The sequence below is a fragment of the Lentinus tigrinus genome, assembly GCF_003813185.1.
Source record: "Lentinus tigrinus ALCF2SS1-7 unplaced genomic scaffold L226scaffold_20, whole genome shotgun sequence".
Classification (NCBI taxonomy): domain Eukaryota; kingdom Fungi; phylum Basidiomycota; class Agaricomycetes; order Polyporales; family Polyporaceae; genus Lentinus; species Lentinus tigrinus.
In genome coordinates, this window is record NW_027137929.1 from 379992 (window position 1) to 397379 (window position 17388).

Here is a 17388-nt window from a genome sequence, read left to right on the forward strand (position 1 = left end):
CTCCTCCGACTGCGGAGCACAGTCCCGGCACTCAATCGACGATTTTGACACTACGATGTACCGGAAGGTCATTCAGCGAGCCTACCCACTTTGTCCTCTACATAGCCGCAAACCTTCCTTTCACCATGAGTAATTTCGGTGCTTTTCACCGGGATTACTCGGCATTGGAAATCAGTACAAGTACGTTCATGATTCCTTCCACTGCACACCCAACAGCCTCCCGTACCTCCTATTCCCACTCACACTTTCTATCTCCAAGAATGTCTACTGTTACGGAGGCTCAGATCAACCTAAACACGTTCGGTTCGGAGGAGCGTGACCGGAAGGCTTACCCGCTCAGCGAGGAGTTGTATCCTCTCAACGCAGGCACTCCTCGAGAGCTCGCATTCTGGAAGTCCCAGACTGGGATACAGGACGAGGAGGGGCTCAAGAAGCATATCATCAAGGTTCAGGCTGAAGCTCACGCGGTACGCATTCTACTTTTCCGTCCCTCCAGGTGCGAGCTGAACGTGGTTCGCAGCTGTTCCCTTATGGCTGCATCGTCATCTTCGCATTCCTCTAGTGAGTAGACTTCGGATCATACGAGTGGGCTACCAGGAGTAGAGCTGACGACTGTGCAGTTTCCGCATTCCACGCATTCCCGGATATGATCAGCTTCTGAAGCTTGGAAGAGGGCGTCCGGACGCAATCTTGCTTGACGTAGGTTGCTGCTGTAAGTCACGGTCATGGCGTGCTGCCCTGCCCTTCCATACGGTTTCTCACAGCAAGAATGACAGTCGGAACCGACGCTCGCAAGGCCGCCTCAGACGGGTGGCCGGCGACCAACATTGTTGCTACCGACCTCCAACCCGGTAGGTGTCATCCATTCCTGTGTCTTCACCAGTCGCTGATGCGGCACACAACAGAATTCTGGGATCTAGGACACAAGCTGTTCTGTTCGAACAACGAGACTTTCCCAGCCACGTTCATCCCTGGAGACGTTCTAGATCCCACTCACCTTGAGGTAGCCCCCGTCAGCTACGATCCGGCGGAAGTCAAGACTTTGGCGCCAACACTCTCGTCCCTCTCCTCGCTGAACCCGCTTCGGGGACATGTATCCGCCATCCACGCAGGCGCGTTCCTCCACCTCTTCTCTGAGGAGCAACAGACACAGGTCATGCGCGCGTTCGCCAGCCTCCTGTCCCCAGAGCCCGGCTCGATGATCCTCGGGTCGCAAAGTGGCGCGCGGGAGAAGGGCACCCACGTAGTTGTTACTGGGCGGAACGGTGCGACCGTCTCCCAGTTTGCCCACTCTCCGGAGAGCTGGAAGGAACTTGTGGAGGGCCACATTTTCAAGAAGGGAACAGTCAAGGTCGAGGCGGTGCTCATTGAGGAGCAATTCAAGCGGCATCCGGGACACGGGCGGGCGGGCACGCAGCAGCCCGCGTATTACACGCTTGCGTGGTCTGTGACACGCCTATGAGGCCCAAACAGGCTCATCAGTTCTGTTGTAAGCTGGTACCCGCGTTGTTACTCAACTAGCAGTGCGGTTCGGGAAACGTACGAATATTTTCAGTTCAGACATTTAGATCACGTAGCTTGACGGTGGTTATCACCAAGGAAGAACATATCACATGCATTGAGGGATAAATGATCAAGATGCTAGCTTCAATATTCACAAAGTTCAGCAAGGTAAAAGCAAAAAAAGCAGACTGAGCAACTCGCCTAAGTATCAGGAAGACTTCGACGTCACGTCCTCCTCACGGAAGTCCCTGCCATGCCTACAGCCGTAGATCAGCATCCGCACGCTACCTCATGACCACGCTCACTCACTTTGCCTTCAAGTGGTAGACAATCGCATCTGCATTCCTCGAAAGGCACGATTGTGCAATCGTAGCCAGTTCGCTCGGGGTAGTGACATCGGCGGCGAGCGCACGACAGACCGCGCAGACAGGGTTAACGATCTTGTCTAAGTGTCTCTCGACTCGGGTACGCGTGGCAGCGTCCGCCGAAAAACGGTGCGAAGATGTGCTTGTGTCTGCATGCAACGGGAGACATTTGATGCAATCTTGCAGGCGATGGTCGTCGATCCAGGTCACTACCCTGCCTTTGAACACCATTAAACTGGATCGGCTTCGGATTACCATCATTGTCAGTTCTGGTAAATCACAGCGTTGCTCACTGAGTATTTTTGAATGCATAATTCATCTCTAGATGGACATGGAGATGTTTAACCTGCGGCGATCAGTCAATTCGTTTCCTCCAAGGTAAGTAGTAGGTACGTCGGAACAGGTGCTCACCAATTTCGCCCAAATCAACTCATCTGGGAGCTCCAGCGACGGGTCTCCGCACGCGCAGTACAGTCGCCCAGATTTGACGAGACTATCAAGGTGCGCAGCAGATGTCTGGGACCCAAAGCGAAGCACCGCCAGTATTTTCTGGACAGTTTGGTGGCCTTCCTCCCAGAACCGGACGTGTAGCTTCTTCCGAGGCCACCCTCCGTCGTCGAAGAAGTGTATGTCCGGATGGCGTTCATGCCAATGTACGTTCACCTTCGACCACGGAAGAGCGCGTTCACCACATGAGGTGCATGAGAAGAACACACTGGCCCGCTCGAGCATGTCACCAGGACACTCCTGCTTCTGCTGGTTGCCCCGCCGCTTGGGTACTGTTGCTGGCAGAAGAGCTTTGGCGACTTGCTTGGGTACCAGTGCTGCTAGAGACTGCTGCACCTCTTCCTTGTATTTCTTTAGGTGCCCCAAAATTTCATCCGTGGAACCAAACGGGAAAATGCTATCAATGGATCGGCGCGCATTATTGATATCTCCGGCGGCTAGTGAAGCCCATAAACGAGCGCCGTCGTACGTGTCGGGAAGCATGTCACGTTCGAAGTCGCCAATATCGTGGGAGGCGAAGAGGCGTTCATACCAGTACTCGATTTCCACGTAGCGGGCCTTGACGCGTACGTAGAACGCGACCTCTTCTCTTGACTCGTGACTATGGTTCTCTGCATCGAGTTGTTCGAGCGGCTTCATGGTCAGTGACACTACGGATCATTGTCAGTGAACAATAATAGCAAATACCAACTAATGAGAGCATACTCCACTCAGGGGCGAGGCTGACAGAACCGTCCGGAACATTGCCATACCGTTGATACCGCTCCTGCCGGTCGTCCTCATCGTCGTCTAGTGGGTCCCACGGTATTGGTGGAATGAGGTACTTCTTGAATTTAGTGAGTGATTGAGCCTCTCTGCTATCGTCAGAATCCTTCGCAAAGTCTTTTGGCAGGTGTTCGGCTCACCGAAGGTATGCACGCAACGCGAGCTCTTTGCCATCTCTCTTGCAACATACTCCCATGCACTTACAAGGACTGCATGCTGGTACAGTACCATGTCATGAGCATAAGGGAATATTGGATAGATGCGCGGCTCACAATTTTTCGTTGCAGTACTTCTTCCACCCGTATTCGCAGCATTGTCTTCATTGCCAGTACATCGTCCAGAGATGGCGTAGGCCATAGGCATTGAACTACCGCGCTGATCTCGGGTTTGAAGAAGCGATCTTGCGCTATGATGTACAACGGGTTGAGTCTGCTGTAGGCGAACGTATCTGCAACGGGGATGAGCTTAAGCTGAGCACGTGTATAGGAGAGGACTTACAACCCGGCTCTTCTGCCGGTGAAAGCATAAGGACGACGTCACGTACCGCATCTGGGACGTCTTTCAACAGTTCTGGGATATCTGAGACGCTGTACAACGGTCAGTCCTGAAGCACAGATAGCATGGCAAGAACTCACTTCACGTCGTAACACTTATCACAAAGTCTGAGTCTAAGTGCATAGTCCACAGCGTACGCATCTCCACAGCCGCATGCCTGCCCATACGTCAATCGAAGAAATTATGCAGCTCCGATGATAAGCGCCTCACAAAGCAATGCTGGCCGAAAACTAGGGCCGTGTATAGCGGCTCGCTGAGATCTTCCGGACGGGGCGGCAGGTCCGGGACGCGACGGAGGACGACCTGCCAGATGGAGCGATGCCGCCGTGACATGAGTGTGCCTCGAGCAACTGTTGAAGTCCAAGAGTAGTGCAAGAGGTCTAACGGGTGCGTCAGATGAGAAGCGATCTGCACGACTATGCATCAGCTACGGACAGTGTTGATTAGCACAATATCTACCTCTAGGAGTATGTCTGTCGGTATATGCCATAGGGGACTTTCTTTTGATGTGCGCGTGTTGAAGTAGTGATGTAGACGTGTTTGCCTTCCCTTCGGTTGTCTACTAGTGGCGGGCACGGGCTTCGCTGGCGAAAAGGCTTGGGGACGAATGAATGGACATGGGTGCACGTGAGCACGTTATACTACATACCTTTGCGAAGATCCTCTGTAGTTCGTCTGTGCTGGTTGTCATGATTGGCAGCTGCGAATTCTACTAGGCTACGCCGGGTACCACCGGTCAGCCTGACTGTGGCCTACGGGATACCGAGTGGAGCTTACCGTGCAAGTCGTTGCTCAATCTGCTCTTCATATCGCGTTTGTCTCTCTTCTACAGTCTTCACCATTATGCGTCGAGTGGTTACGGAGTCAGAAACGTGGAACAGGACGGGTTTTATGGAGCAACGTCACGACTTGAGCTGCCACCGTAGACTTCACCAGTCAAATAGTAATTCGACTGGCAATATTTAATAATCACGTACCTCTATCTCTGGCGCAGTGCGGCGCGGAAACTTTGGAGGAACGATACCACGGCGAAACCAACTCCCAGTCGAGCTCCAGGCGAGCGGGGACCACACGATAAGCGCTTGTCGCGGTTCTTTAGGGCAGGCCTTTACGCGACGCGGGTGAGGCAGCAGTATCACGACTCGGAAAGCTTATCCATAACCCGGGGGCCACGCATACTGATTCAAATCGCTTCTACTGGTATGTACTCATATGAAACCAGCCTTCTTCCACGCCTCTACCCATCTCTGAGCACGCTCTGCATCCAACGCTGGCAAGTCAGCCAGCGCGGGTGAAGCTGCTTGGGCTTTAGTAGTGTCCAGATACACGAGACCCATGGGCTCCCTGTCTCGCGACATGGTTCGTCCTTGGGATTCATAAAAGGGCAGGAGCCGGAGGGCGGGATTGAGCTTCATCGCTTCGACCTCAGCAGCAGACCCATGTTCGACACTGGTCTTCAAGGCAGCGAGCCACTGCTCGTAAGGAACCAAGGGAACCCCAAGGGACTTCGCGATCGGAGCCATGATGTCGTGCCAGGGAGTTGGCCGAGGATGGACGAGGTGGAGGAACCGCTCCCGAGAACGTGGCATCTCAGCGAAGGCCTTCGCCGCTTCGTATGCGGGGAACCAGGTCACTGTCTATCGGGATTATTCGCATCAACAGCGTGAATTGAACGATCAAGTAAGTACCTACTCCTTCAAGGTCAGGAAGGCACTTCTGGAAGAGCGCAGACTTGACAAGGGCAGGGAACCATTCACGCTCGTTCCAGTATCCCAGCCTATCCCCTGCAACCTGGCCCAGGCGCATGACGATGGTGTGCAATCCCCTCTCCTTTGAAGCATTTTGCAAGATGTGCTCTGCGACCCACTTCGCTTCTGAATACCCTATCCCATATGGCGACTCGGGATCATGTATTGGTACCTCGGGGACAGGCGCGGGCAACTTGCAGTCTAAGACACCCGTTTCAGTATGCGGTCATATGGTCGTTGACGACAGAGAACGCACTGGTAAAGATGCCTACAGAGCTCACGAAGATGATAGTTGGTGGGACCGTGTATGGTGAGCCTAGAGCGAGGTCTACCAGGTTTCGGGTGCCTTGGATGTCTACATCGAAAGATGAGATAGACAAGTTGAAGTCCACCTTCCACGCTAGTCCAAGCCCCAGTGATTAGCCGTATGTCATTTACGAAGGGATAGTGTCCCTCACCGTTATGCATGATATGCGTCACCGAATGCTGGATCTACATACTCAGACGATTTCAATGTGTATAGATCATATGGACGTGCATGGTACTGACCTCAGAGAGCAGCGAGGGCTCTAGTGCGAATCCGGGCTCGTGCAAGACCGCTTCCACCATCCTGAACTTCGGCGAGTGCAACAGCGTCTCATCCAACCCTCTTGCCCTAAACTGTGCTCGCTGGCGCTCCATCGCCCGCGCATTCTTCCGGTTGAACGCATACACCTTACCTACGCTGTCGTCTCTCAATAGGTGTTCCAGCGTATCGCATCCAAACCCTCCGGTTGTCCCCGTGATGAGGACCACATCCTTGCCCTCCGGACGATCGGACAGCTTTTGCGGACGAGCAGGGAAGTTCGCCGAGTGCTTCTCGACATACGTCCATAGATCCGCTGGGGTGTGGGAGCGATGTATGGTGTGGCCGTCGATCGAGCCTACACGAAGCGCAGCAAGGGCCGCGTGAGCGAGAGACGCAATCGTGGGATGCGCGAACACTAGGTTCATGGGAAGTCGCTTTGCCGCGTCCTTGTCCGTTTCCCGGATGGCACGCAAAAGGGTGTTCCGTATGTACGTGGCCTGGAGACTACGAGAAGTTCAGCTGAGGCTTGGGACAACAAAGAAGTCGAAGATTACCTGTCTCCTCCATTACGGAAGATGTCTTCATCATCCGAGAGAGAACGGTGCAGGGTGCTCTGTACAACGGTCCGGACAAACTCGAGCGTGGTGGACTCGTCCCACTGTGCAGGGGGTGCGAAGTCGCTCTGAGTACTCTCTTCGACTTCCTTGTAGAGTGCCTCGATTTCGTCGTGATATTCCTGCAGGATGATGTTTCTTCGGGGAAGCCCTTTGACTGTGAACTGGAAGGGTTTGGATGGAGACGTGACAATGATCATCTGGTACAAGTGTTAGAGGAAGCCCATTCTACATCTGCCGATCCTGACCTCCTTGAATATGCGCGAGTGCTGTGGTGCATACTCGTTCACACGTTCGATGGTAGGCCTGTCTCCTATTCAATCGGCACTCGTCTCGAGAATGTGAGGGAATGGTTACACACCATATCTTGTTCCTATAGGCCTCCAGCTTTGTAAGATCCTTTGGGTCGAAGACGTAATCCTCCGTAGGTTCAATGAGGACCCCATTTTGGAACTTTCCCCTGCCAAACATCACCGAGCACTTCACGTGGGGGTCTCCGTTGATTATCTTCTCTGCAACATGTCACACCGTCAGGTCGTCAACGCGAGCGATGAACTGAGGGAACCCTAACCCAGAGGGACCGGATTTGTCTAGAGAAATAGTTGTTACACACGACATTCTATTATACATTGAGCGACTATCGTACCTTCTCGCCATTGGACAGGATGATCTGTTCATCGGCACGCCCAACGATCTTCCATAGACCGGACTTGGTCGAATGAGGGATGACAAGGTCGCTGGTTGCATATGCGTCCCGATCCCCGATCTTCGTGTTGGGCTTTGGCAGCGGAAGGTCGCGTGGGGACTGTCGTACACTATCATGTTAGTCCAGAGGATCACGGCATTGGTAGTAATCAGGGACTTGCCAGTACGACCACTTCGTACGTCCCGTCATCTACCGGACGGAAGACGCACTCGATGCTGACTGTCACGGTCCAGTACTCCCAGTCCATCCCAGGATTCGCTACGACAGAAGGGTCAGTTCTACCCAACAGGAATGTGACAAGTCGTAGCAGCTCACGTCGAGCGAAGGTATTGATCAGACCGACCTCGGTGCTGCAAGACAGATGTCAGTACCTTGCAATGTGTAATGAGAGCTACTGACGCCCCGTATACGGTGTAGAGCGACACGCCCTGGCTCGCCAGAGAGTTGCCCACTTCGGTGTTCAACGCCGCACCGCCGAAGAGCTGCAACCCTACTAAGAGCTCATTCAACTCAGTGTGAGAGTTGAGCGTACCACTCCGCGCATTCTCTTCATCAGGGACACTTTCTCCGGGTCGCGTGCCCATTCCTAGACACACAGGGTAAGCGGTACTCGGACAGAGTTTCGCAGTGCAAAAGACAACGTACCTCTATGAACGACGGAACACACCAGGAGAAATCGGCTCCTGACGCGACGAGGCCTTCCCACACGGCATCAGGCGTAGGTACCTTGGGGGGCGAGGCGGGCTTGAAGGCCGCTATGATGAAGCCCATGAAGCCCTGAACATCGTCAGACTGGAGTACTGTCATCCTGATCTAGACGTTAAACTCACAGACGATGCGAACATGAACATCCCCAGCCCATGGAACATCGGTGTTCCCTGGCAGCCCATCAGCGCACCCTTCACATCGACGCCGCATCGTACTATAGCGAGGACAATCAGCTATTGAAGACCAAGGTAAGGTCAAGGTCAGGACATACGTGGCTCTTGTCCCCACGAGAACAGCTTCTTGTGCGACCAAGGTATGGGCTTGGGGTGACCGGTAGAGCCTGAATCCTCCATTTCAGTCCTTTGAAAATCACAGCGGTAGGCTTCTCAGCTCACCGGAAGAATGGAGGATGATGCCATGCGCATAGACGTCGAACTTCTGTGGTATCTCAACATCGACAGCGAAAGGACTCGTCGGATCCAGCGTCTCGGGGAAGATGTCTTCGAACACGGGGGCAGGGTGGTCGGAGATGTGCACACCTGACGCATCGAGGGTCTTCAGGGCCTCCTCGCCGACTTGGCGCATGAAGGGGTCCGACGAGGTGAGTACGTGCGCCGTCCCCGTGCGCTGGAACATATCAACAAGGGCGGCGGGAGTGTTCCTTGTCGAGACTAGGAAGAGCGTGCATCCGGCCCTCATGACTCCAAGTGCGGTACAAAAGTATGTGATCGTGTCTGTCCACCTGCCAATCAATATGCGACACGCTCCTCGGATTTGAAGTATATGAACTTACCTGTGTTGGCGAACAATGCGACGACAGGCTGATTCGAGCTCGCCTCGCTACCACCCGTCCCGGCGATGGAAGCCACATATCGTGCAACACGGTCTATAGCGCGATAGGCGGTAGAGTGGGTGATATACTCAAGCTTATCTCCATCTTGGTAGATGAACAGAGGGTAATCGGGGTTCGCCTTCGCGTGCCATTCGTATAGCTGTGCGACAGTTATATCTGTGCGTTCCCGGAGTTCTTCTGGAGAGTGGAAGTCCGTCTTGACGTGCGCCGGAAGCCCTGCGTGGTCTAGCGGCATGTTGAGGTCTATGCAGAGAATCCAATCTTGTTTATGTCTTAGTGCCTGGCAACGGAGGAAGAGGGTAGAGTGTAAGGGCGGAGATAAGGTCTGACTTGACCTCGTCGATACTCGCAGTCGTTTGTTATATGGTAGACGTGTAGAACGTGGCGCTGCGTGCGGATGTTCCCACCGGATCAATTACAGCAGAAGGTACAATGTGGTGAGATAGACCTGCCGTGGGTTACGATCTCAGCGTTAGTCACCGGGCATCCTGAAGAGCGACCCGTGCTCACTAGACACTTCTGGAACGAGACGCAGATCATTGCGTACGCCAGGCATATGTCATGCAATGAATACCTCCAGATGTGAAGCAGAGACTCAATAATGCTTCTGCGTCGGGATATCATTTAGCAGTGCGAAGCTTACATCCGGTTGTTAGCTGCGCAGCGTCGCTGCCGTGGTAATGGCTCGACATCTAGCCATCGTGGCATAGCCATTGAGGTCATGTGGGGTGCGAATCGACCTGACAGCATTATCGAAGCTATCGTTCGCACGCGTTGTATTCTGGAGTTGTACGCTGGAACCCACGGATGTCAGGGCTGGGTTCCAAGCATCGAGCAGAGACATGGGCGCACCAGTTATCATAATGGTCTTCCATACTTATTACTTCTGTCCCGGCAAGATCGTATCTGCGAATGAGCTCGACGATGTATGTGCAGAGAGGAACGTAACACTCACCCGCACACGCACCCTTTGCCTATATCGACGTTCACGAAGCATAACCAGCTCGCACGGGTCGACGATCGTGAAAAATATCGATACAAAGGACTTTACAACCCATTGCCAAATTCATGGATATCATGATCGTACAGTCCTCTCCCTCGTGCTATGAGGAGCTAGCTGGTGGGGCCTCTCCATCCCCGCCAGACAACGCGACCTGCGACTGCGAACGCGCACGCGAAGGCGCCTCGAGCACCTCGCCCAAACCCTCCGCACATACCTCAGCTTCACCGAACTCCATGTATGGCAGCCCAGGCTCTGCATCATTTCCCGCACTCCTCGCCCGGAGGTCGGAGAAGGGCATACTGATCAGGACGGCGACGCGGACCGATTCCGGAGGCGGCTCGGGGGTCAGTGGTGGCTTCAGTGTCGAGGAGACGGACACACGAAGCAGCTCTGCAGACCGCGACTGGCGTTCGTTTTGGGATGAGGGCCGGGACTGGACTGTCTCTGGAGCAACAGTGGGTAGTAACGGCTCGCGACGGCCCCTGCGGAACCATCGCAGCCACCGGAAGCGCCGCTGCGGCTGGGGAGTCGGTGCAGGTGTTGGAGGAATTGGGGTGACCGGCCGTTCTGGTGGGTTTAGCCACCGACATGATACAGGCTGAGAGGATGCGGCAAGCCTTCCATGAGCGCTACTGGAAGTGGTAGCGATAGGGAGAGCAACGTACCGCCATTTTGTCCCAGTCCACGAGTATATCGCTTCCTACCGTTTCCCGCTGCTTCTCTTTCTCCGACGAGAACTCTGTTTCCTCGAGCTTCGCGGCTTCTTCCACTCCTATGTGCATCTCGAACATCTTCGGTCGCTCCACGACCGGCGGTTTATTTGGATCCACATATGTCCCGTTCGCGATGGCTTCCGCAATAAGAGCGCGCTGTCGCCGTCGGAGTGCATATGATCGGCAGACGATGGTGGCTGATACGAGGATGAGGATGATCAAGGTAGCTGCAGCAGGAATAACTTCAGCAAGTGTCGTGAGCAGACTTTTAGACGGCATGGTCATGGGCATGGACGTGGTCGTCGAGTTGGACATTAAGGTTCATTTGCTAGCTCTAACTCTAGTTGTCGTACGCGCGAACGTTAACGAGCTCGTGAAGGTCGGGATGGAGATGGCGGGAGTGCGGCAATCGGGCCAAGCGCGGAGACCGGACGCATGGGATCGAGAGGAGAAGGGGAGGAAAAATGAGGAGAAAACGGGGGCAGTATGTATAGCGGCGTGTCGGCGTCGTTGAGCTTCGATGAGCGCAGTGCGAGCAACCCTCGCGGCGAGCTCGAGCGGCCGCAAGCAGCCCAGGCTGGCTGTACGACATCCTCGGTCGCCCAACCTTCACCACCTGATTCGTCCGGTGGTTCCCTGCCAAACCCCGCGGTCGTCCATGTCCACAAACCATGCCGGAGTAACAGCTCGACAGGGAAAGGCAACTCACCGAGGAAGGTGTACACTGCGGACAGCAAAACAATCGTCTCTCAGCAACGGCTCCGCGATCACTCGAGCGCAGACAGCAGTCAAGGGAACTAAACGCACAGTAAAGGGAGGCTGATGACGTCAGCTCCGGTCCAGAGCCGGGAGGAAAGTTGTTCTGGTTGCCTCCAGTGGGCGCAGGGCGCGAAGGCGAGAAGCTGAACTGCCCAGTTGGGGGCGACGGCGCAGACGGCGCAGACGACGAGCCAGGGAGCGAGGACATCGTCAAGGACATCGCAGCCGAGGAGAACAGCCAAGCCCGTTAGGTCCGGAGGGCACCAGGGAGACGGGGGTGGGGAAGGGAAACCAGAATGGACGTTCAGCGCTGAAATGCGAAATGCGGGAGCCGCGAGTTGGCCACTCGCGCTAAGTTGAGACACGGCGCGGCCGATGGACGTTGCGAGGCTCGTGGTCCTGTGCCCGCGGTGATGGAGACTATGGGACTCGGTCGCCGTTTATAGTGCCGCAGCACTGGGAGGTAAGTGCGGCAAAGGGGCCCTGGCAGCGTCGCGATGCTTTCGATCAGGAGGGTGAGAGGATTGAGACGACTGCGGAAGCTTCTCGAGGGCGAATCCGAGGTGGAGGTTTGTAGGTGAGAGAGAACTCACACTGGCTGGTTGCGACTGCCTGCGCAGACGGCGGACGTGAGAAGGGCATGCCAGAATAAAACGCGAGAGAGGGCAGCCTGAATGGAGCAGTCAGCAGCTTCGGGGAAGGCCTTCTAGGTGCGATTCTCAGGGAAACAGTCGGCAAAGGGTCCGATGTTCGTGTGTTCGGGCGACGACATACAGTTTGAAAGTCCAAATGGGCCTACTTCTGATGCGAGTCTACGAGACAGTAAGTGAAAACCTGCGCTGGGTCACGGAGGTCCCCTCAGGGCCCCTCTGAGAAGCTCTCGCACACCTCGCAGCAACATGATGGACAGCGATGTCACTTGTCATCCACGCACCTCGCAGATGAAGTCTTGCATGGTTTCGGGCCGTGTCAATACGTTCAGTGCTCGAAGATGTCAAACGTCCACGTCTGGAGGCTTCTCAGAAACCGGGCAGATTGTCGAAACAATCCCGGAGACTCGGAGAGTATGATGGAGGAAAAGCAAAACGCAGTTCGGTTTTGGCGCCCAGAGTCATCGACATATTCAATGCGCCGATGGCCCGATGACGATGAGCTCAACCAAGTAGCAACAAGGACATGTTCACCCAACGTATATGTGCCAAAGGCATGATGATACAGGTACTCCGTATCCGAGATCGGAGACTGACGCGTAGAATACAGGTTCAGGATATCTATTGACAGGCAAGCGGCGACAACAAGGGGCAACAAATTATGCGTAGAAAGTCCCAATGATGAGAAGAAGAAAAGGCGTACTTTTGGCTCGGCAGCCGTCCGACTCTACTGGTAGATGAAGTTGTACCTAGTGAGATGTAAGTAAGAGAGCCCTGAGCAAATCAGTGCAAAGTGCACAAAACTGACCTAGAGAGGAGGTGCGGGATCGCCGACAGTTGAGGACCATAGCTGAGGTAAGGTCGTCAGCATGAATGACCAAAATGCGCATACATGCATCCGAACGTACCGGGCGGCGTTGTCGTAGAGCTCGAAAAGCGGGATAGCGAGCAGTTTCATGTTCTTGGGCACCGCAAGGACCTCTGATGGCGAGCAACGCTCATTAGCACATGGCCCAGGTTCGCACCAGTTTGACTTACTCCTCTCCGGCATCTGGACTAGGAAAAGCTTCTTGCACTCTTTCGGCTTCGTGATATGGGCAGGAATGAAGGGGTACTGCGCACGTCACCCACATCTTCGCGTGAGAGGCTGGTACGGCAAGATTAACGAGATGACACGCACCATGAAGGTCTCGAAGTTCGGCCGCCACCACTGCGCAAGGCAATCCCCAATCTCCCACTCGTTGTCCACCCCGTGCGACGAGTTGAACTGCCGCGAGTCCGTCGGTGGCGCGAGACGCTCATCCAAACGCTTCTTCAATCCCTCGATCTCATCCTCGCCAGGCTTCAGGTAGTCTCCAGGTCTGCAACATAACGCGTTAGAACGCGTCGTGACAGAAGCTTGGGGAAGGTATTGTGAAGTTGAGGATGAACGTACAGCTTGAAGAACGCGTTGGCGATTTGGAGCATGAGTATATGCGGGTGACCATGGTCATGCACAACGAGAATGCCTTCCACCGTCCTCCTCATGCCAAAGTCTTCATAGTTGTTCTGGAGCCTCTGAAGGCGTGCAGACACCGATGGGTCCTCTTCAGGCTGCGCCTCCTTCGTGCTATTGACGGTTCAGTATGGCTGTTCATTAGCAGCATCCGCCGGCGTACCTGAAGGTGAAGTTGGACAACGGGTAACTGGGGAATATGTCAGTCGTTATGCATGTTTCAAGTGTCATTAACGTACAGTGCAATTGTGTTGGACATGGTCGCGAAGCTCGGTGGTCGTAATGGGGGTCGTGGTCGTTGTGCGCGATGAGCTCGACTTGCCTTCTTCCCGTTGAGCTCGGAGCGTGACCACGTGTGACGTAGTGTGACCCGGGGTGTCACACGAAATTTCTGAGGCAAGTGCAGCGCTCGGCCTCGAGCTCGTTGCGTCCGACGGCGACCATGGCCTCGTCTTCGTCCTCCAGCCTCTCGCCTGCTTCATTCAACGACTACAACACTCAGCTTCAGGGATGTGCGTTGAAGGCGACACGCGCGGCCGTCTCACTCCCTGCAGACATCCCGTTTCATCGTTCTGTTCACCCGGACTTCGCGAAGGAGGTCGACCAAACTTCCGCAAGGGTGCTATCGCTCACGAACAAACTATTACACTTGTCTTCGACCGTCAATGCATCCGCGAGCTCAAGAGGGAAGGGGAAGGCGCGGTTGGAGGCTCAGGACGATGTAGTGGACAACTTCCATTCGCTTATAGTGGACGCTATGGACACTTTACTTGAACGTGCTGTGAGTACATTCAACAAATTTATACTGAAGACGGTCCCAATTCTGCCTCAGGACATCGGACTGGATGAGTTCCTTGGTAACTTCAAGGCACCCGCCATCGCCGTGAAACCAGCACCGCTCACCACAACGCAGAAGGTATGTCGGTTTGCGACCGTGCTATGTCTCGACTCCTCAACTTGGCAGCAGAAGAAGAGCAACGTACCACAAGGTCGTCTGGACCCCGCGCTGCAACACGCATCGCATCTTGCGAAACCTCAAATATCCTTCAAGCGCAAAGTGGACAACAGCAATCATATTGCCTGGGTCCCTACGCTGCGCCATAAGTATAACGCGCAAGTACCACTTGGATATAACTTCACGGAGGGCGACGGAGAAGAAGCATCTACTTCGTGAGTCTCGCCCCGCATTCGTTTGCATTCCTAACATCTTCGCAGTCTGCATCCCTACCACTACGAGATCAAGCACCTTACCTACCCTGCACGGATGTTCGCATCGTCGCCGCCTATACCACCCAAGTCGTTTGAGGAGACGCCATTTACTTGGGTTTCGACTTCAGAAGAATTCGCTACCATGCTCGACAAGCTTCGTGATGCGAAGGAGATCGCGGTTGACTTGGAGTACCACAACTACCGCAGTTTCGGCGGCTTCGTATGTCTCATGCAGATAAGCACCCGTGAAGAAGACTTTGTGGTCGATACGCTCGCACTCCGGGAGGAGCTGGAAGAGCTCAACGAGGTCTTCACGAACCCTAACATCGTCAAGGTACGTGTTCTTTCATGTTGACTGGTCTCGAAGATGCTCAGATCTCATAGGTCTTCCATGGGGCGGAGAGCGATATCGTCTGGTTACAGCAAGACTTTAACCTCTACGTTGTCAATTTGTTCGATACCTACCATGCCTCTAAAGTGCTAGGTATGTTGTTGTACCGTATGTTCGACCTTTACTTCATGCCAGACAATAGACTTCCCCAGGCATGGCCTCGCAACGCTGCTTGAGATGTATTGCGACTTCACTGCCGACAAGCGCTACCAGCTAGCCGACTGGCGTATACGGTGAGTTGAATCCATGTCTGCATGATATCTTCCGCTCATAAATGGCGCTCTCAGGCCCTTACCGGAAGAGATGCTGCAGTACGCCCGCTCGGATACCCACTTCCTCCTCTTCATCTATGACAACTTGCGCAACGCACTCCTCGACCGGGCACAATCTAGAGCGCAGTCGCGTGCTCAGAGCCCGTCTTCGTCCTCCACTCCCCCTCCCGATCTATCAATACCGCCTGCGCACCTGCTTGTCCGTGAGGTTCTCTCTCGATCAGAAGAGACTGCCCTGCGGATTTACGAGAAGGAGCGGTATGACGCCGAAAGTGGCTCGGGCCCCGGCGGCTGGGACACGCTCGCACGGAAGTGGAACAAGAGCATCCTGATGGCGAGCTCAAGTGTACCTGACGCAGGCAGTGCGGCCAGTGCGCAGCGCGCAGTTTACCTCGCCGTTCATGCGTGGCGCGACCGCATCGCTCGTGAGGAGGATGAGAGCTCTAGGCGAGTGATGATACGTACGCTCTCCCCCCGTCTGTAATGCTGACTACTCTTTGCAAATAGATATGTCCTTCCTAACCACTACCTCTTCTCGCTTGCGGAGCGCACACCCGCTGACATGGCTGCGTTGCTCTCCGTGTTCCATCCTGTGCCACCTGTCATCCGACGCCGCGCCAAGGAGTTGCTCGACACGATACGTGATGCAGTGAAGGAGGCATTGGGTGCACCTACCGCGAGCTCCAATGCTCCTGATGCTCAGGTTGAGGAGGCGCCAGCCGCTATGGAAGTCGATGTGACGGAATCAGTCGAAGAGGTTGTGGGCGCAGCGTCCACACAAACTTCGCAATCTCTTTGGGCCACTGGTGAGAGATCTCGCAGTCGGGTGTGATATGTCACGACTAACTCCACTCTCAGTGTCCTCTATAACTGCGACCAAGTCCGCCCTCTTCGGCCCAACCCTGCACAGTAATACCACTAGCGTGCTCCCCATAGCACAGCAGAGTGCCCTCCTTGGCACCGGTTCCAGTACGGCGCAGGTGAGTGGCACTCGTTGGGTTCTGTCATCGTGGTTGATGTCTGACTGGCACGGGTGTAAGCAGGATCTTGCGCGAAGTCTAGCTCTCAATAGGGCACGTTTCCTTGAAGCTGCCACTCGCATTCATAGCAAGCTCGTCATCGCACCAAGCGTACCATCGATTCTCGCCCGGCCAAACCCCAACGCTGCCTCAGCCGCAGCAGCGGCCAGCGTGGAGGATGACCCGACTGTGCTCAAGAACGAGGGCCAAGCCGAGATTCCGTTCATCCCGGCCTCGCAGCGGACAGCAGTGCCTATCGTGGACGACACGATCGTCGTAGTTGGTCAGCCAAAGAAGAAGAAACGCAAGCGCGTCGCAGAGAAAGACAAGGCCGACACTGTGGCGGACACCCCTAGTCCGAAGCAGGAAGCGGAGGCGGAGGCGGAGGCGAAGGCGGAGGCGTTCGACTATGCTTCTGTCTCCAACATCTTGGACGATGGGTCCGATCATGAAGTGGACGCTCGTAGTGCAAGGAAGAAGCCAAAACATGCCAAAGGTGGGTTGTGGCCGCTTGAAGTGCGGAGGGGATATGCTGACGATCTTGGTATAGGCTCGAACGCGGCGTTCTATGGCAATTTCCCGGCGCCGCCGAAGGCGCACAGCCAGCCGAAGAGCGGGAACCAGTCTCGGACATTCCGTTAACTTGTATGTGCGTAGGCATCTGTATTGTGACGAGCTATGCTATGACTGCCCTCGCCGCAGTGAGCAACATTGCCCCTTCAGAGTTCTCTCTCTCGCTTCTGCAGAGTTCGGGCACCCTAATCGTCTTAAGTGGCGAACACAGACAACCAATTGGCGGCGCGACCGATGCATCGCTCTTCAGGAAGCTGAGCAACACACACAATCACTCCGCCGCGGCTCGGTCCATGCCAATCTTCTTTCGTCGGACCACTGGTGGAAGCGCGGTGGGAACAAGCAACCTTTCTTGAGATAGTCCCAGTCCCATGACTCTCGACCGCCCTAAATCTGCTGACACCGAGTGGGA

General features: G+C 54.9%; 8 protein-coding genes across 8 annotated transcripts; 2 read left to right on the forward strand and 6 right to left on the reverse strand.

Annotated features, from left to right (window-relative positions):
- The first annotated feature begins 245 nt into the window (after positions 1-245).
- On the forward strand, positions 246-1603 carry L226DRAFT_511314 (uncharacterized protein). Its single transcript, XM_067678295.1, has 5 exons — positions 246-467; positions 521-561; positions 621-712; positions 777-851; positions 906-1603. The coding sequence occupies exons 1-5, from the start codon at positions 261-263 to the stop codon at positions 1460-1462; spliced, it is 972 nt and encodes a 323-aa protein (XP_067533574.1). The 5' UTR covers positions 246-260; the 3' UTR covers positions 1463-1603.
- On the reverse strand, positions 1597-3025 carry L226DRAFT_536838 (uncharacterized protein). The gene is made up of 5 exons (XM_067681201.1): positions 2280-3025; positions 2162-2214; positions 1813-2103; positions 1705-1760; positions 1597-1645 (listed from the first exon to the last, which is right to left on the reverse strand). The coding sequence occupies exons 1-4, from the start codon at positions 3012-3014 to the stop codon at positions 1712-1714; spliced, it is 1128 nt and encodes a 375-aa protein (XP_067533575.1). The 5' UTR covers positions 3015-3025; the 3' UTR covers positions 1597-1645; positions 1705-1711.
- Positions 3026-3152: 127 nt separating this feature from the next.
- L226DRAFT_536839 (uncharacterized protein) lies at positions 3153-3560 on the reverse strand. Its single transcript, XM_067681202.1, has 2 exons — positions 3428-3560; positions 3153-3359 (listed from the first exon to the last, which is right to left on the reverse strand). Exons 1-2 carry the CDS (start codon positions 3501-3503, stop codon positions 3277-3279), a joined length of 159 nt encoding a protein of 52 aa, XP_067533576.1. The 5' UTR covers positions 3504-3560; the 3' UTR covers positions 3153-3276.
- Positions 3561-3771: 211 nt separating this feature from the next.
- Positions 3772-4696, reverse strand: L226DRAFT_511316 (uncharacterized protein; the record flags this gene model as incomplete). Its single annotated transcript, XM_067678296.1, has 6 exons — positions 4673-4696; positions 4473-4609; positions 4345-4412; positions 4155-4291; positions 3906-4103; positions 3772-3852 (listed from the first exon to the last, which is right to left on the reverse strand). Exons 2-6 carry the CDS (start codon positions 4535-4537, stop codon positions 3772-3774), a joined length of 549 nt encoding a protein of 182 aa, XP_067533577.1. The 5' UTR covers positions 4538-4609; positions 4673-4696.
- A 136-nt stretch (positions 4697-4832) lies between these two features.
- On the reverse strand, positions 4833-9234 carry L226DRAFT_489712 (acetyl-CoA synthetase-like protein). Its single transcript, XM_067677285.1, has 19 exons — positions 8833-9234; positions 8435-8773; positions 8311-8379; positions 8162-8253; positions 7977-8108; positions 7864-7917; positions 7731-7813; positions 7647-7681; positions 7492-7589; positions 7272-7430; positions 7197-7215; positions 6987-7137; positions 6874-6931; positions 6566-6825; positions 5993-6515; positions 5902-5935; positions 5700-5843; positions 5388-5644; positions 4833-5332 (listed from the first exon to the last, which is right to left on the reverse strand). Exons 1-19 carry the CDS (start codon positions 9125-9127, stop codon positions 4904-4906), a joined length of 3231 nt encoding a protein of 1076 aa, XP_067533578.1. The 5' UTR covers positions 9128-9234; the 3' UTR covers positions 4833-4903.
- A 671-nt stretch (positions 9235-9905) lies between these two features.
- Positions 9906-11926, reverse strand: L226DRAFT_143035 (uncharacterized protein). The gene is made up of 4 exons (XM_067672370.1): positions 11416-11926; positions 11318-11332; positions 10561-10835; positions 9906-10493 (listed from the first exon to the last, which is right to left on the reverse strand). The coding sequence occupies exons 1-4, from the start codon at positions 11585-11587 to the stop codon at positions 9996-9998; spliced, it is 960 nt and encodes a 319-aa protein (XP_067533579.1). The 5' UTR covers positions 11588-11926; the 3' UTR covers positions 9906-9995.
- A 622-nt stretch (positions 11927-12548) lies between these two features.
- On the reverse strand, positions 12549-13817 carry L226DRAFT_553945 (cleavage and polyadenylation specific factor 5). The gene is made up of 8 exons (XM_067682962.1): positions 13752-13817; positions 13676-13702; positions 13453-13626; positions 13198-13378; positions 13056-13131; positions 12926-12998; positions 12826-12867; positions 12549-12766 (listed from the first exon to the last, which is right to left on the reverse strand). Exons 1-8 carry the CDS (start codon positions 13769-13771, stop codon positions 12745-12747), a joined length of 615 nt encoding a protein of 204 aa, XP_067533580.1. The 5' UTR covers positions 13772-13817; the 3' UTR covers positions 12549-12744.
- Positions 13818-13944: 127 nt separating this feature from the next.
- L226DRAFT_614554 (uncharacterized protein) lies at positions 13945-17365 on the forward strand. Its single transcript, XM_067686662.1, has 11 exons — positions 13945-14293; positions 14345-14428; positions 14480-14682; positions 14728-15055; positions 15106-15205; positions 15255-15345; positions 15400-15831; positions 15892-16190; positions 16243-16364; positions 16428-16899; positions 16954-17365. Exons 1-11 carry the CDS (start codon positions 13955-13957, stop codon positions 17043-17045), a joined length of 2562 nt encoding a protein of 853 aa, XP_067533581.1. The 5' UTR covers positions 13945-13954; the 3' UTR covers positions 17046-17365.
- The last annotated feature ends 23 nt before the right edge of the window (positions 17366-17388 follow it).

Coding starts and splice junctions, on each gene's coding strand:
- L226DRAFT_614554 (XM_067686662.1), top strand. CDS start 13,955: ATGGCCTCGTCTTCGTCCTCCAGCCTCTCGCCTGCTTCATTCAACGAC. Junction 14,429..14,479: donor CGCTCACCACAACGCAGAAG/GTATGTCGGTTT, acceptor ACTTGGCAGCAG/AAGAAGAGCAACGTACCACA. Junction 14,683..14,727: donor GGAGAAGAAGCATCTACTTC/GTGAGTCTCGCC, acceptor ACATCTTCGCAG/TCTGCATCCCTACCACTACG.
- L226DRAFT_143035 (XM_067672370.1), bottom strand. CDS start 11,587: ATGTCCTTGACGATGTCCTCGCTCCCTGGCTCGTCGTCTGCGCCGTCT. Junction 10,494..10,560: donor TGGACTGGGACAAAATGGCG/GTACGTTGCTCT, acceptor GCATCCTCTCAG/CCTGTATCATGTCGGTGGCT.
- L226DRAFT_511314 (XM_067678295.1), top strand. CDS start 261: ATGTCTACTGTTACGGAGGCTCAGATCAACCTAAACACGTTCGGTTCG. Junction 713..776: donor GCTTGACGTAGGTTGCTGCT/GTAAGTCACGGT, acceptor CAAGAATGACAG/TCGGAACCGACGCTCGCAAG. Junction 852..905: donor TGCTACCGACCTCCAACCCG/GTAGGTGTCATC, acceptor GGCACACAACAG/AATTCTGGGATCTAGGACAC.
- L226DRAFT_553945 (XM_067682962.1), bottom strand. CDS start 13,771: ATGTCCAACACAATTGCACT. Junction 13,627..13,675: donor TTGTCCAACTTCACCTTCAG/GTACGCCGGCGG, acceptor AACCGTCAATAG/CACGAAGGAGGCGCAGCCTG. Junction 12,999..13,055: donor AGTCCAGATGCCGGAGAGGA/GTAAGTCAAACT, acceptor GCTCGCCATCAG/AGGTCCTTGCGGTGCCCAAG.
- L226DRAFT_536839 (XM_067681202.1), bottom strand. CDS start 3,503: ATGCCTATGGCCTACGCCATCTCTGGACGATGTACTGGCAATGAAGAC. Junction 3,360..3,427: donor GAATACGGGTGGAAGAAGTA/CTGCAACGAAAA, acceptor ATGGTACTGTAC/CAGCATGCAGTCCTTGTAAG.
- L226DRAFT_536838 (XM_067681201.1), bottom strand. CDS start 3,014: ATGAAGCCGCTCGAACAACTCGATGCAGAGAACCATAGTCACGAGTCA. Junction 2,215..2,279: donor AGTTGATTTGGGCGAAATTG/GTGAGCACCTGT, acceptor TGATCGCCGCAG/GTTAAACATCTCCATGTCCA. Junction 2,104..2,161: donor TATGCATTCAAAAATACTCA/GTGAGCAACGCT, acceptor AAGCCGATCCAG/TTTAATGGTGTTCAAAGGCA.
- L226DRAFT_489712 (XM_067677285.1), bottom strand. CDS start 9,127: ATGCCGCTAGACCACGCAGGGCTTCCGGCGCACGTCAAGACGGACTTC. Junction 6,826..6,873: donor ACTCGCGCATATTCAAGGAG/GTCAGGATCGGC, acceptor CACTTGTACCAG/ATGATCATTGTCACGTCTCC. Junction 5,844..5,901: donor GACGCATATCATGCATAACG/GTGAGGGACACT, acceptor GGCTTGGACTAG/CGTGGAAGGTGGACTTCAAC.